Source organism: Rosa chinensis, chromosome 3 (assembly GCF_002994745.2).
Source record: "Rosa chinensis cultivar Old Blush chromosome 3, RchiOBHm-V2, whole genome shotgun sequence".
Classification (NCBI taxonomy): domain Eukaryota; kingdom Viridiplantae; phylum Streptophyta; class Magnoliopsida; order Rosales; family Rosaceae; genus Rosa; species Rosa chinensis.
This window is the reverse complement of record NC_037090.1, coordinates 21,160,942-21,172,891: the sequence shown is the minus strand read 5'-3', so window position 1 is coordinate 21,172,891 and position 11,950 is coordinate 21,160,942. Positions and strand designations below refer to the sequence as shown.

The 11,950-nt window shown below is 38.6% G+C and overlaps 2 protein-coding genes across 2 annotated transcripts; one reads left to right on the top strand and one right to left on the bottom strand.

Annotated features, from left to right (window-relative positions):
• Positions 1-4,307: 4,307 nt before the first annotated feature.
• On the top strand, positions 4,308-5,162 carry LOC112191296. Its single transcript, XM_024330620.2, has one exon. The coding sequence runs from the start codon at positions 4,449-4,451 to the stop codon at positions 4,995-4,997; it is 549 nt and encodes a 182-aa protein (XP_024186388.1). The 5' UTR covers positions 4,308-4,448; the 3' UTR covers positions 4,998-5,162.
• On the bottom strand, positions 5,070-7,161 carry LOC112191297 (HVA22-like protein i). Its single transcript, XM_024330622.2, has 7 exons — positions 6,900-7,161; positions 6,755-6,808; positions 6,549-6,647; positions 5,847-5,903; positions 5,705-5,768; positions 5,365-5,577; positions 5,070-5,266 (listed from the first exon to the last, which is right to left on the bottom strand). The coding sequence occupies exons 2-7, from the start codon at positions 6,784-6,786 to the stop codon at positions 5,198-5,200; spliced, it is 534 nt and encodes a 177-aa protein (XP_024186390.1). The 5' UTR covers positions 6,787-6,808; positions 6,900-7,161; the 3' UTR covers positions 5,070-5,197.
• Positions 7,162-11,950: the final 4,789 nt, after the last annotated feature.

Below are 11,950 nucleotides of genomic sequence, written 5' to 3'. Positions count from 1 at the left end.
TATACAAAGCACTGAAGAAGCCTACAAAGTTCATCAAAAATGATTTCAGAGAATTTCAGGTAATTGCATATCATGCATAAGCACGGGATTGTTGCAATCCTCGAGTCTGCCCGACCAGTCCTAGTCAACCCTACGTTTTTGGGAGTCCAATTTTGGAAAGTATTTTTTGGTTTTTAGATTTTATTTTACAAAGATATTTTTCAATTGATAAAATCGTGCTTTTGAAGTCCTAGATGATTTAGGATTTGTTTATTTTAATTGGATATCTTTTATTAAAAGATCTTTCCTAGTAGGAGTCCAATTAGGGTTAAGTCTTAATTGTTGAGAATTTATTTTCTCCTCAATATATTCAGAAAAGTAGCGTTGATTGTGCAGGGGTTTTGATGCAAGAATTATGGTGTGTCTTGCTTGCTTAGAAAGAGTTCCATAGGAGTCCATGAAACACTTGTTCCGTGTCTAAGTGTTTCATTGTTCATTCATATACATGCATTGATTCTCTCGAGATCAGTAGAGAAGATTGGTGGTGCAAGTGGAGCGATATTTGCAGACCGTTCAAGTGAAGAAGAAAGTCAAGATTCAAGACAAGCACCTTTCTAGTGAGTCTAGAGATTGTAGCCGTGTAGAGAGCTATATGTGTTTGTAAAGAACCATATCCTTCATCAATAAGTTGATTGATTTTATTTGGGTTCTCAAGAGTAAGAGCCCCGCAGTGTTTTTAATCTCAAAATTGAGGTTTTCACTGCGTAACCAAAAATCTGGTGTTCTGTTGATTATTTTTTATTTCTGCCCAGTAAGGATTGATACGTGCATTGCAATCCCCGAAACCCAGAAAACACGTTCTGTCCTTGTGTTTTCAGAATCTATCCACTGAATCATCCGGCGAGACTCGAGAGCTCGAAAGATGAAAGGTTTGCATCTTGGCATCCCCACGGCTAATGATGAATCTATGATATCTATCCAGTGAAGTCATGATATCATTGGTAAGGAATTCAACAAAATTCAATGATCGAGTTGAGAGTGAAAGTTGTGCACATCTTCTCGACACACAGCCAAAACTCATGAGGTCTGTTATAGGAAGCAAGGAGAGAATGTGATCTGCAATAACTTCGTCCGGAAGATTACCAAGTCTATCGACCATTCTCGCAGCATGAACGTCTAATTGACCTTGCCAATTTGGATGAGCCATTAACTCTGATGAATAGTATTATTTGATACAGTAGTACGTACCATTCAATGGTCTATCTTCTGGAATTACAGAGCAGATCAAGCACATAGAACCCTAGTTGTTTATTTTTTGTTTTTTTATTTATTTTTTATTTTATAAATGAGAACCCTAGTTTTTGTTGAAGTGAAATTGGATCTCCAGGTGTTTGTATTATTCGTGGGGACGTGACCAATTCAATTGTCCAAGGAATAGGTCAACTGGTGACACCAATAAGGAAACGTCTCAGTATCTCACTTATCAATCTACTAAATGGTCTATTTTTCCTAAAAAAGAGATGGATCTTATGCCCTTGGTTCATCAAAGAAAAATGTATTTTGGATCTAAAAACATGACTTGAACACTTGAAAAACTTATCGTAAAAAAAAAAAAAAAAAAAAAAAATCAGTAAAAACTTTGTTGTTTTTCACTACTTTTTTGATAATGAAAAAGATAAGGAACGCCAAGAATCGGTCTCCACAAATTGACGCTTTTTTGCTGTAAAATATTTACACTATTCTTAAAGATTTACCCTAAATGCAACTCAATTCTTAATATTGCGTGAAAAAGGGTTTGATAAAAAAAAGTTATTTTTCTCACTATCATAAATGGTAAGGAATCTCCAGAAAATTGTGTTACTATTAGATATTAATGAGCTTGAAAGATGTTCTCCTTATGTTTATTGTAATTTGGGGTTCAAGTATCATGCATGTCCACCCTGTATATTCTACAGTTTCATTAATAATCAAGGTTTAAGTTATTGGCCCTCTTTCAACAACAAAAAAAGAAAAAAAAGAGAGAAACACCAAATCTCTTTCTCTCATTAGATCAAATGTTATCTACATGTCCAAAAAAGTGAAGATATATAAAAAATTTGAAGAAGCAAAGACTTAGGACAAAAAAAGAAGAGGACAACCCAAGGGACTTGGTCTAGTGGAAACCTGGCTAGGTTTGCAAATTGGGCGAATATGAGTTGGATGCTCAAAGAGGTCTAGCGTTCGATCATCCTCTTGTGAAAAACACCTCCGAGTAGAGCTTTATCCAAATCATGTCCCAGCTCGGAGTGGTAGCACAGTTTATCACCATTTTTGTAATTAAAAAAAAAATTAAATTCAGTCTAGTCCCTTAAACTTTAGGGCTAAAATCAGTTTGGTCTCTCTTTCTAAGAATTAATCACGATGGTCCCTATACTATCAAATGACATCACCTGCGTCCAAAATTTGAATATGGGTCCAAAAATGACGTCACGTGCTGAGTTGGAGCCTACATAGGGTCCAACTTTTCAGTATTTGACCCTTCAAGAAGGGTAAAATGCACATTTTGCCTTTGAACCTCCTGCTTCTTCTTCAATTCGATCAAAACCAGTCAATCTTTTTGATAAAATGTCGGCATCCTCTTCCTTTTTCAAGTCAATCCCCACCCCAATCTGATCCAATTAAAAGCTGCCCAAATCTGAGTATTTGCAGGCGGCCACCGCCACTACCCACTCTATTGACCCGATCATCCACCTAATCCAGATCCTCCCCCACACCTTCCTCCGACCGCTCGCCCCCGTTTTTCTTCTAATCACACTCCTCTCTTTTCTCTCTACACCTGCAATTCCGACCGACCACCCCAATACAGAGCACAACCGCCACCAACCCACTCCAAACCCTCCTCGACCTCATCAACTTCCAACAAAATCCCATACCAATGATATCAAACTGAGCTCAACCTAGACAAAATCCAACTTTCCAAACTGCTCCTAATCACATGCACATATTTGGGATTCAATCCAAAACCCTAAAACAATAATTGAAGCAAATAGGAATGAGGGAGGGAGGATCATGCAATCTTATTGGTGAGAGTACCGGCGACGACCATGCAATCAGACTGGCATGGGCTGGGCTGGAAAATGATTCCAAATTGGTCCAAATCGTAGCGGGAAGCTTCGATATGCATCATCTCGATAGCGCAGCAAGGGAGGCCGAAGGTCATGGGCCAGATGAAGCCGCGCTGGGCCCAGTTCATCATATCGTCGACCTTGGAGATCACGAACTTTGCGGCCTTAGGGAGGAGGTGGTGGAGGAGTAGAAAGAAGGGGTGGTGTGGAGGGCACCGAGCTGGAGAGGCACGCGCAGGACTTGAGTCAGCAAAGCCATGGATGTGACAGAGAGAGAGAGAGAGAGAGAGAGAGAGAGAGAGAGAGAGAGAGAGAGAGAGAGAGAGAGAGAGAGAGAGAGAGAGAGAGAGAGAGAGAGAGAGAGAGAGAGAGAGAGAGAAGCAGGAAACAGAAGCGGTGAGCTCTATCTACTAGCGATGTTTGTCTATAACAATGTCAAGGTCTCGTACGTCACTGCTGGGATTTGATTTTGATTTTTAACTTCTAGGATGTGAATCTTGGTTGAGTTCATGGTGGAGGTGACGAAAGAGAAAGGAGGGAGAGAGAGAGAGAGAGAGAGAGAGAGAGAGAGAGATGAGCTCTTGGGTTTTGGGGCTTTGATTAGGGTTTGGGTGCAGAGTGAAATTGGGATTTGAAGAAGGAAATTGGGTCGGAGAGATGGGTTGAGAAGAAGAAAAGGACGAAAAGAGACTGAGAGTCAAAGGTAATAAGGGGTAGTTTGGACATTTTGTCTAAATTGAGGGTGAAAGGCTGAAAAGTGGGCCATCATGTTGGCTTTAACTCAGCAAGTGACGTCTTTTTTGGACCCATATCTAAATTTTGGACTCTGATGATGTCATTTAAGAGTATAAGGACTATCGTGATTAATTTTTAAAAAGATGAACTAAACTGATTTTAGGTCTAAAGTTCAAAAGACTAAATTGAATCTTTTCTATAAAAAATTAAAAAGGGATAGATAACGGAATCGAAGAATGAAGGCCAAAAACATCTATCTCACCGAGACACTCAGCTTCCGTCATTATCAAAGTTACGGATTCTTAACCTTAGCCACAAATCCAAAGCAGAACGAAATCATGTGCATCTGAAACGCAACTGTGTTGTCCACGTGGACCGCACACATTGCTTACTAGACCCGGCGAGCCGCACACACTTGCTTTACCCTAAAAATCTCCTTTTAAATTAAATTAATTGTTTATTTTCCTTTTTAAATTAATTGTTTTTTATTCCGAGACCAGGGAGAGAGACAAAACCCCCCAAACGAATAATTGCCTAGCGCAACCCGCCAAACCCAACACCCCTCTCTATTTCTTCCACACAGCACGCGTTTTCTCCTTCTCCTTCTCCTTCTCCTCTTCAGTCTTCACTATGGACGAGGACGACTCCACCGCCCTCCCTGCTCCGCCGCGCCTGGTGGGCCCACTCGACCCCTCATGGAAGCTCCGCCGCCGCAACTCCATCTCCACCTCCGTCGTCGTCGCCACCAAGCTCAGCCACCTCTCCACCAGTCCCACCACTCCCACCAATAATATGCCCCGCCACAGCTGCAGCTTCCCACCCCAAAACGGCGCCGTGACGCCGCGCCATCGGCCGCCGCAGCTCGACCTGGAGCTTCTCTCCGAGTCCTACACCTCCCTCAAGGACCTCCTCCCCTCCTCCTCCTTCGCCGCCGTCCAGTCCCCGTCGCCCAACTCCACCAACTCCGGCTACGAGATCTCCATCCGCAACCGCCTTGTCAAGCAGGCCGCCTGGGCCTACCTCCAGCCCATGTCCTCCACCTCCGGCCCCTCCGGCCCACACTTGCTCCGCCGCCTCTGGCTCAAGTGCACCCCCTGCCTCTCCTTCCTCACCCACCGCCTCCTCCCCTTTCTCTCCCGAACCCTCCATCGCTTACTCCCCTGCTTCCAACTCTCCTAACATTTTCTTCTTCTTCATTGTTGTGTGTGTGTGTATATATTTTGAGCATAGGATGGAATGAAATTTGCCTAGTTGAGCATAGAATGGAATGAATTTGAATTTGAATTATGTATTTGAATATTCTGAGACACAGTGTTCTCAATCCATATTCAAAGATTTGTTCTATTTTTCTTTGTTACAATGTCTCTCTACCAATCCAATCAATCATCTTTTGAAGCGCCATTCGGCTTTGTGCTTGCAGCGGAGCCATTCGACTGAACATTCACCGGCTGCAAGGTTGACAAGGTTGGTTCAATCAATTAACACATGTATACATGAATTTCAATGCCCAAAAGTTGAGATTGTAATGCAATGATTGTAATGTTACCTCAGCTGTGGCTTTGGTCATTTTCGATGATTGAGCAGCCATGTAATTCAGGAATTGGAAGAAAGCTGTCTGCCCATATTGGGCGAAGTTTTGCCAGTAGAAAACGGTCAGATCCCATGCCCTTGCTCTCATCTCCAGTATTTTCCTGTCAATGTCTGTTTCATGCTTTGATACATAAGGCCTCAACAGGGTCTTGTATATGTACCCACTTCCCTACATAATCAATCAAATGGTACTAGTCAGAATTTATCCAAATTTTCTCGAGCCTATCTGGACCATTGATCATGTCGGTTCTTGTTCGAATGTAAACAGTTTAAGTAACGGTCTATTTTTTTCTTACCCTGGTTTTTGGATACCAAAGATAGATGAAAATGGCAACCTTTGCCTCACCATACATGGGCAACCTTCAAAAATCAAAGAGAGTTTTTCATAAGCATACAGATCAAAATGTTTTATCATGGAATTTGAGAGTAGGTTTTTACCATGCAACGAATACATCTCCAAGCCTTTCAAGAACTGTAAGCGCAGCCACAATAATCCTGCAACAGTAACATGAAGGTATATTTTATTACACTGTTTGGATGTCAAGGAAATTACAGATATTTTGAGACCAAAACCATCACTTTCCCACTTTCATTTCTTTTCTTAATTAAATTCTATCATCACTCTCCCATTTCAAGTGAAAGAGCTATCATTATATGTAAAACTATGGCAGAGGGAGGCATTCCATTCAATGAAATATACTTCTGCGAAAGTTCCAAAAATGTGTTTTAAATTGGTGATACGTTCACATCGATAGCGACACTAATGTATACATTAATCAAATGCATAGTGAGGTAATAGACCATACAGAGCATAAAGCAACTGTACAATTCAAAAAAGTTACTGTATAGCCAAGCCTTTCGGATTAGCCTCGTAATGAAAATAAGGGTATGAAAAGAAATTAAATTAGGACATGTCAACGAACTATTCTTTCATTTGATACAAAATATCGACACATGTTGAGGCGAAAAATTAATTGCGAATGATAATCCATGATTAATACATCAAAAGTTGGATTTTTTTTTTTTTTTTTGAACGGGATCCTCTTTGTTCTCTAATGTTACAAAAACCAAATTACAAGACTTGTTCTATGGCAACCATGGCACCCAACATAATGAATGATAAGACATGATTTCACGTACCAGTATTGACACCAAAACCGAAGTTCTTCAATCTCAACTCTGTTCTTCTCCACGATTTTGTAACACTCAAATGCAGGGTATGCATACCCAAAAGACATTCTGCAGACAAATATCCAACAAAATCAATCCAAAAAGGAAATTAAAGGGTAAAGTTGAATACCAAAAACAACCCAATTTACTTTGATTCATGTTAGAACAAAACTCACATGAGACATCTGGTAAGCAAGCTCCCCAACATCTTGAATCAATTATTCAATACCCTGCAGCACGAAACAACGATATTAATGCTCTAATCCCATTTGGAAAACCCAGAAAAATCAGAAACATAAGCACAGATAGATTAAGATTTACCTCTGCTCCTGAGAAGAAAGAATCGGAATCGAACAAGAACTCAGAATGCCCCACTTGATGGTTTGGAATTACAAACAAGAAAAGCGATTCCTGACAAGAAATGGGGCAATGGGGTTTGATCTCCGATTCTTTGGAGGAACAGAGTTCTAAGGGGAGAGAGGGAAGCAAGAATAATGAGATAAATTCGCAGAGAGGAGGAGGAGTTTGAGATGGGAAGAAATTGGCAAATCTATTCCCCCTAATTCTCTTTAACTAGGATTCTATTTATAATATGTACATGAAGTTGTTTGGATTCTATTTATAAATTTGTGATTGTTCTATATTTATACAGTTGAGAGAGATGAACAAGGATTGGATAATAAAAAAAAAGGATTTCTTGCAATAGACGCCTCATCCTCCTCCTCCTCGGGATGCTTCAATGACGGATTCACCGTTGGGGCAGTTATGTTTTCTCGAGGGGTAGTTTCGTCATTTCGTCTAGCCACCCAAGAAGTCACGAGTCACGACCAAAGGGTATGAGCTATGGTCAATGGAAACGGTGGTTTCTTCCTTCAAATTTTTACTTGAAAAAAATACAATAAGTTTGCCCGAAATTAGAAACGTATAATTATCTCATTTTACAAATTTAGTTTTCTCGTAAAATGCGATTGTGATTGATCATAGTAGTTAAGTGATTTAGATTATGTTTTTCTATCATAAACAGTAGGTATTTTCTATCATACACTAATGGATGGTGTATCTTTTATTTTTCTGTTTAATATGTTTGTTCCACATTTGATAACAGTTTCATTAGAACATTTAATTAGATGGTGTACACTATGTTTTTTTTTTGGGTCGGTTTGTTTCCGTCGATAATAGAATTTTCGATTATAATATGTTAGTTTTATTACTTTTATAAGTTTGAGAAACACTTATCCCATAATTGCTGTTTAATCAAGCAATCTTATTTGCTAATTTTCATGATAAAACAAACAAGTCTCCAAGAACAGTAACTTAAGCAGAAAACACTTTCTCTTTAGTTAATTATCAGATTCTCCATATGGATTTGTTAGAATATGTGGACTTAACATTATCTGAATCACATTGTGATAAAACCAATTGATTTAATCCTATGTAAATAACAAGAAGTACATGAATATAACTCTAATTTTGGTTATCTATTGAGGTGTGTATCTCTCAATAGAAGTAGGAAACTCATTAGTAATCAACCTGTATTACATCAAGTATTTGTGATAAATTCTAAGTCTCCTATCTAGATAAACATGGGATGAGTCTAACTCATGGTTTTGGCCAATATATATAGGGAGCAAAGTCCATGTATTCACCACCGGTTTTTAGCATATAGTTCAGCCCCATTCTGAAGCTTTTGGTGTTGACATACAGAAGGCTTCTAGCTTTAGTTCTGCTGCTATTCATCCTCGTTCCAGTTGCTCAAGATGTCTAACCTTGGTCAAGTTGTTTCTGCAGGGACTCAAAGTGCCATTGATTCAGGTGGAGTCCTAGTTCCACTAGGAAAGCTATTCTGCATATTCATATGGATTTTGTGCAGCTGGTTTAATTGATCTTGATATGTTGTTATATGAGTTGATCTTGGTTATTGATGTATGTTGTTTGTTGCATCATGTAGATTTAACAGGATTAAGGGTGTATTTGGCAATTAAAATCTGGTTGACTACCATCTTTTAAAAGTGGATGTTATAGAATACAACATTCTAAGCAAAAGGTATTTAGCCTCATGAGAATTGGTCAGTTCCAACTTTATTCAGTTCAACCATATGCAAAGAGAAAAACATTCCCTGCTTCAGAAAAGATTCCATTCCATGTTCGTTGGCTTTCTCATCTTTCATCTTCTTTTTTCTTTTTTAAATGCAACCGCTCTAAATTCTCATATGCTACATGGTACATAGTCATATAAATGCCTAGATATGAGAAAAAGCTTCAACTAGTTGCTCGTTTTGTATTTTCATATTTGACCTTAGTAAGTAATCGAACATGCTTTTTTACTTACAAGAATATGTTTTAGATGAATTAAAGTGAGATAGACGTTAGTAAAATTGACATTGCATGAGAGAAACACGTCCATTTTTTAGCAACGATTAATAATGTCGAAAAATGATTACAATTTAAACATTAATTACTAAACAAGCATTTAAAGTTACGAAATTCAAACCACAATAACCCAAGATTCATTCAAAAGATGGAGAACACAAGAATGGAATATGTTATTAGGGAGTAAACTTATTGGCCGGGTCAAGTTAATGGAATGTTTCCTTTGTTTGTTTGTTTGTTTTTTTTTTTTGAAAGGGGTTTGGAACCCAGCCTAACTGGGAGGCTCAGCCCCACACCCGAATATTATTAATAATAGGAGAACCAAGACAACACCCTAACTGGAATGTTTCCTTTGTAGAATTGATGAAATTTGTTACGGGATACATGATATCCTTGAAGTTGTTCCAGTAGATCAACAGGACAACAGCCAATCATAAGAAAATGAACATGCTTGGAACCAAGTTTATAATCACCATTCACCAGTGAACGGATTACGTATTGGAAAATATTATGGTTAACGACTCAAGAATAAATTAAATATAATCTGTGGAAATCATTAGTTGTAACTAAGTGAGTTTTAGCTTAACGTCATTTATAGTTCTAGGCTCGCTTCTTCTACATAATCCACACTGATAATCAAGTCGACTGAGACAAAATAGGTAGTGGCGGATCTAAAATCTGAGCCTTGTTTAGGCTAATTAAAACAACCACTATTTTTTATTTTTTTTGCATAAACCCAGACACTATCACCAAAACTCTAAAAAAATTCTCTAATCTGCATCACAGAATGCACATCTTTAAATAAAAAAATAACCACAACATAATCAGAAGCCAAAGAAAGCATCAAGAAATTCCAAAGCCCAACAAAAGCTTGACTGCTTGAGCTGAAAAACCAGTCCCTGTTTGATGTTTCCGAACACCCACCAGAATTAGTGTACACAAACAAACCCAAAACCGATAGCCCCCAACTCACCAAGCAAAACCAATAGTAAGAGCAGTCCCAACAATCCCAATCCTCAACTTATACACAAAAGCCCAACTCACAATTACATCCGCCACTGGTAGCAAACAGAATCGGCAAGCTTCTCCTTTTGCAATTTCTTTAAGAAAACTCCATTGGGAAAAAACAAAGCAGGAAGAAGAACAAAGATGTATCAAAAATTCAAAACAAGAGAGATCGATAGAGTTTCATACATTGTTTACGAGAAAGCGAAAGAAACATTGTTGCTTTGGAGATTCATTAGTCTGCGTAGCAGACTAAGGCTACTAGACAACAAGGGGTGAGATTTTCCACAAGAAGGGAATTTGGGTGTGGATTGCTTGAGACATTTCGCTTTCGAAGATAAGTAGTGTGAGGCTCCATTGAAAGAAAGATTGTTGCTTTGGAGTTTCCTTGGTCTGCGTCGCAGACGGAGGCTACAGGATAACAAGGGGTGAGATTTTCCACAAGAAGGGAATTTGGGTGTGGATTGCTTGAGGCATTTCGCTTTCGAGGATAAGTAGTGTGAGGGTCTTGTTGCTTTGGAGACTCCTTGGTCTGCGTCACAAACTGAGGCTACTAGACAACAAGGGTGAGATTTTCCACAAGAAGGGAAATTGGGTGTGGATTGCTTGAGGCATTTCTCTTTCGAAGATTAGTGCGAGGTTCTTTGTTGCTTTAGAGATTCTTTGGTCTGCGTCATAGACTGAGGCTACTAGACAACAAGGGGTGAGATTTTCCACGAGAAGGGAATTTGGGTGTGGATTGCTTTAGGCATTTCGCTTTCGAAGATAAGTAGTGTGAGGCTCTTATTGCTTTGGAAATTCCTTGGTCTGCGTCTCAGACTAAGGCCACTGGCAACAAGGGGTGAGATTTTCCACAAGAAGAGAATTTGGGTGTGGATTGCTTTAGGCATTTCGCTTTCGAAGATAAGTAGTGTGAGGCTCCATCGAAACGCACAAATCTGACCTACTGAGTAGTGTGCAGCTATGAGCTGTTGTGGGAGACTGGGAATACACGTTGCTTTTACTGATAATTTTTTTCTTCTTTGGGCTGGTATGGGCTAAAGATAGATATATATACTTAAGGGTATTTGGCATAAAATATTGTTTAGGCTTGAGCCCATATAGCCTCCTACATCCTTCCGCCCCTGAAAATAGGAAAAAATATTGTTGATTGTACGTAGTTGTATGAAGCAAGAAGCAATCTATTGTGAATGTATATATACTAGAAAGATTCCCTGCACTATGCAGCGAGATTTGTTATTGTTACATATCATTAGTAAATACTAGCTTAGTCTCTAGAGTTCAAATCTCCATCCTCATTTTTTTGCTTTGGCTTAGGTATAATGGCCACTGGAGCAAGGATTGGAGCAGATGCTAAATGCTTGACCTCTTTATTATGATGTACTTACAGTAGTACGTAGAAACAACATTTCATCTACAAAAACCACATTCCCAAAAGTCCAATAATACTAAAGCAAACAACATTTTTACATGCATGAAAATCAATACTTTCAAATAGTAGTCTCTTCAAGTTCTTCACAGTTGTGTATACTTGCTCAATTCCACATGTAAATGTGATATCTGCCCCCAATTTCAGCAAGTACAACATCCCAAAGGTTTCTTAATTATATGTGAAAAAGAAAGGAAACATGTCGCAAAACAGAACTAATAATCTATCCTATTATTAAGAGAAGAGAGCTTGCTCTCCAAAATGAATTTTTTTACTAATTTAACCCTTATATATTAAAAAATTATGAAATGTAATTGATCAATAGGGATAATATAGTAAATTGTAAAATAGAAAACAAAAGAATAAAAATTTAATATAAAAAAATGACAGAAAATGTGATAGTTGTGGAGTAAAGCAAGTATTAGCTTCAATTATAACAAATGAAATGGGGTCAAAATGCAAAGTGAGGAAGAAGAAGGAAACAAAGGGGGGAAATCAGGTAATCGAACTACACCTACAAACGATCATTTTCATATGAAATACAACTTATCATCCAGAAAAGGAAACA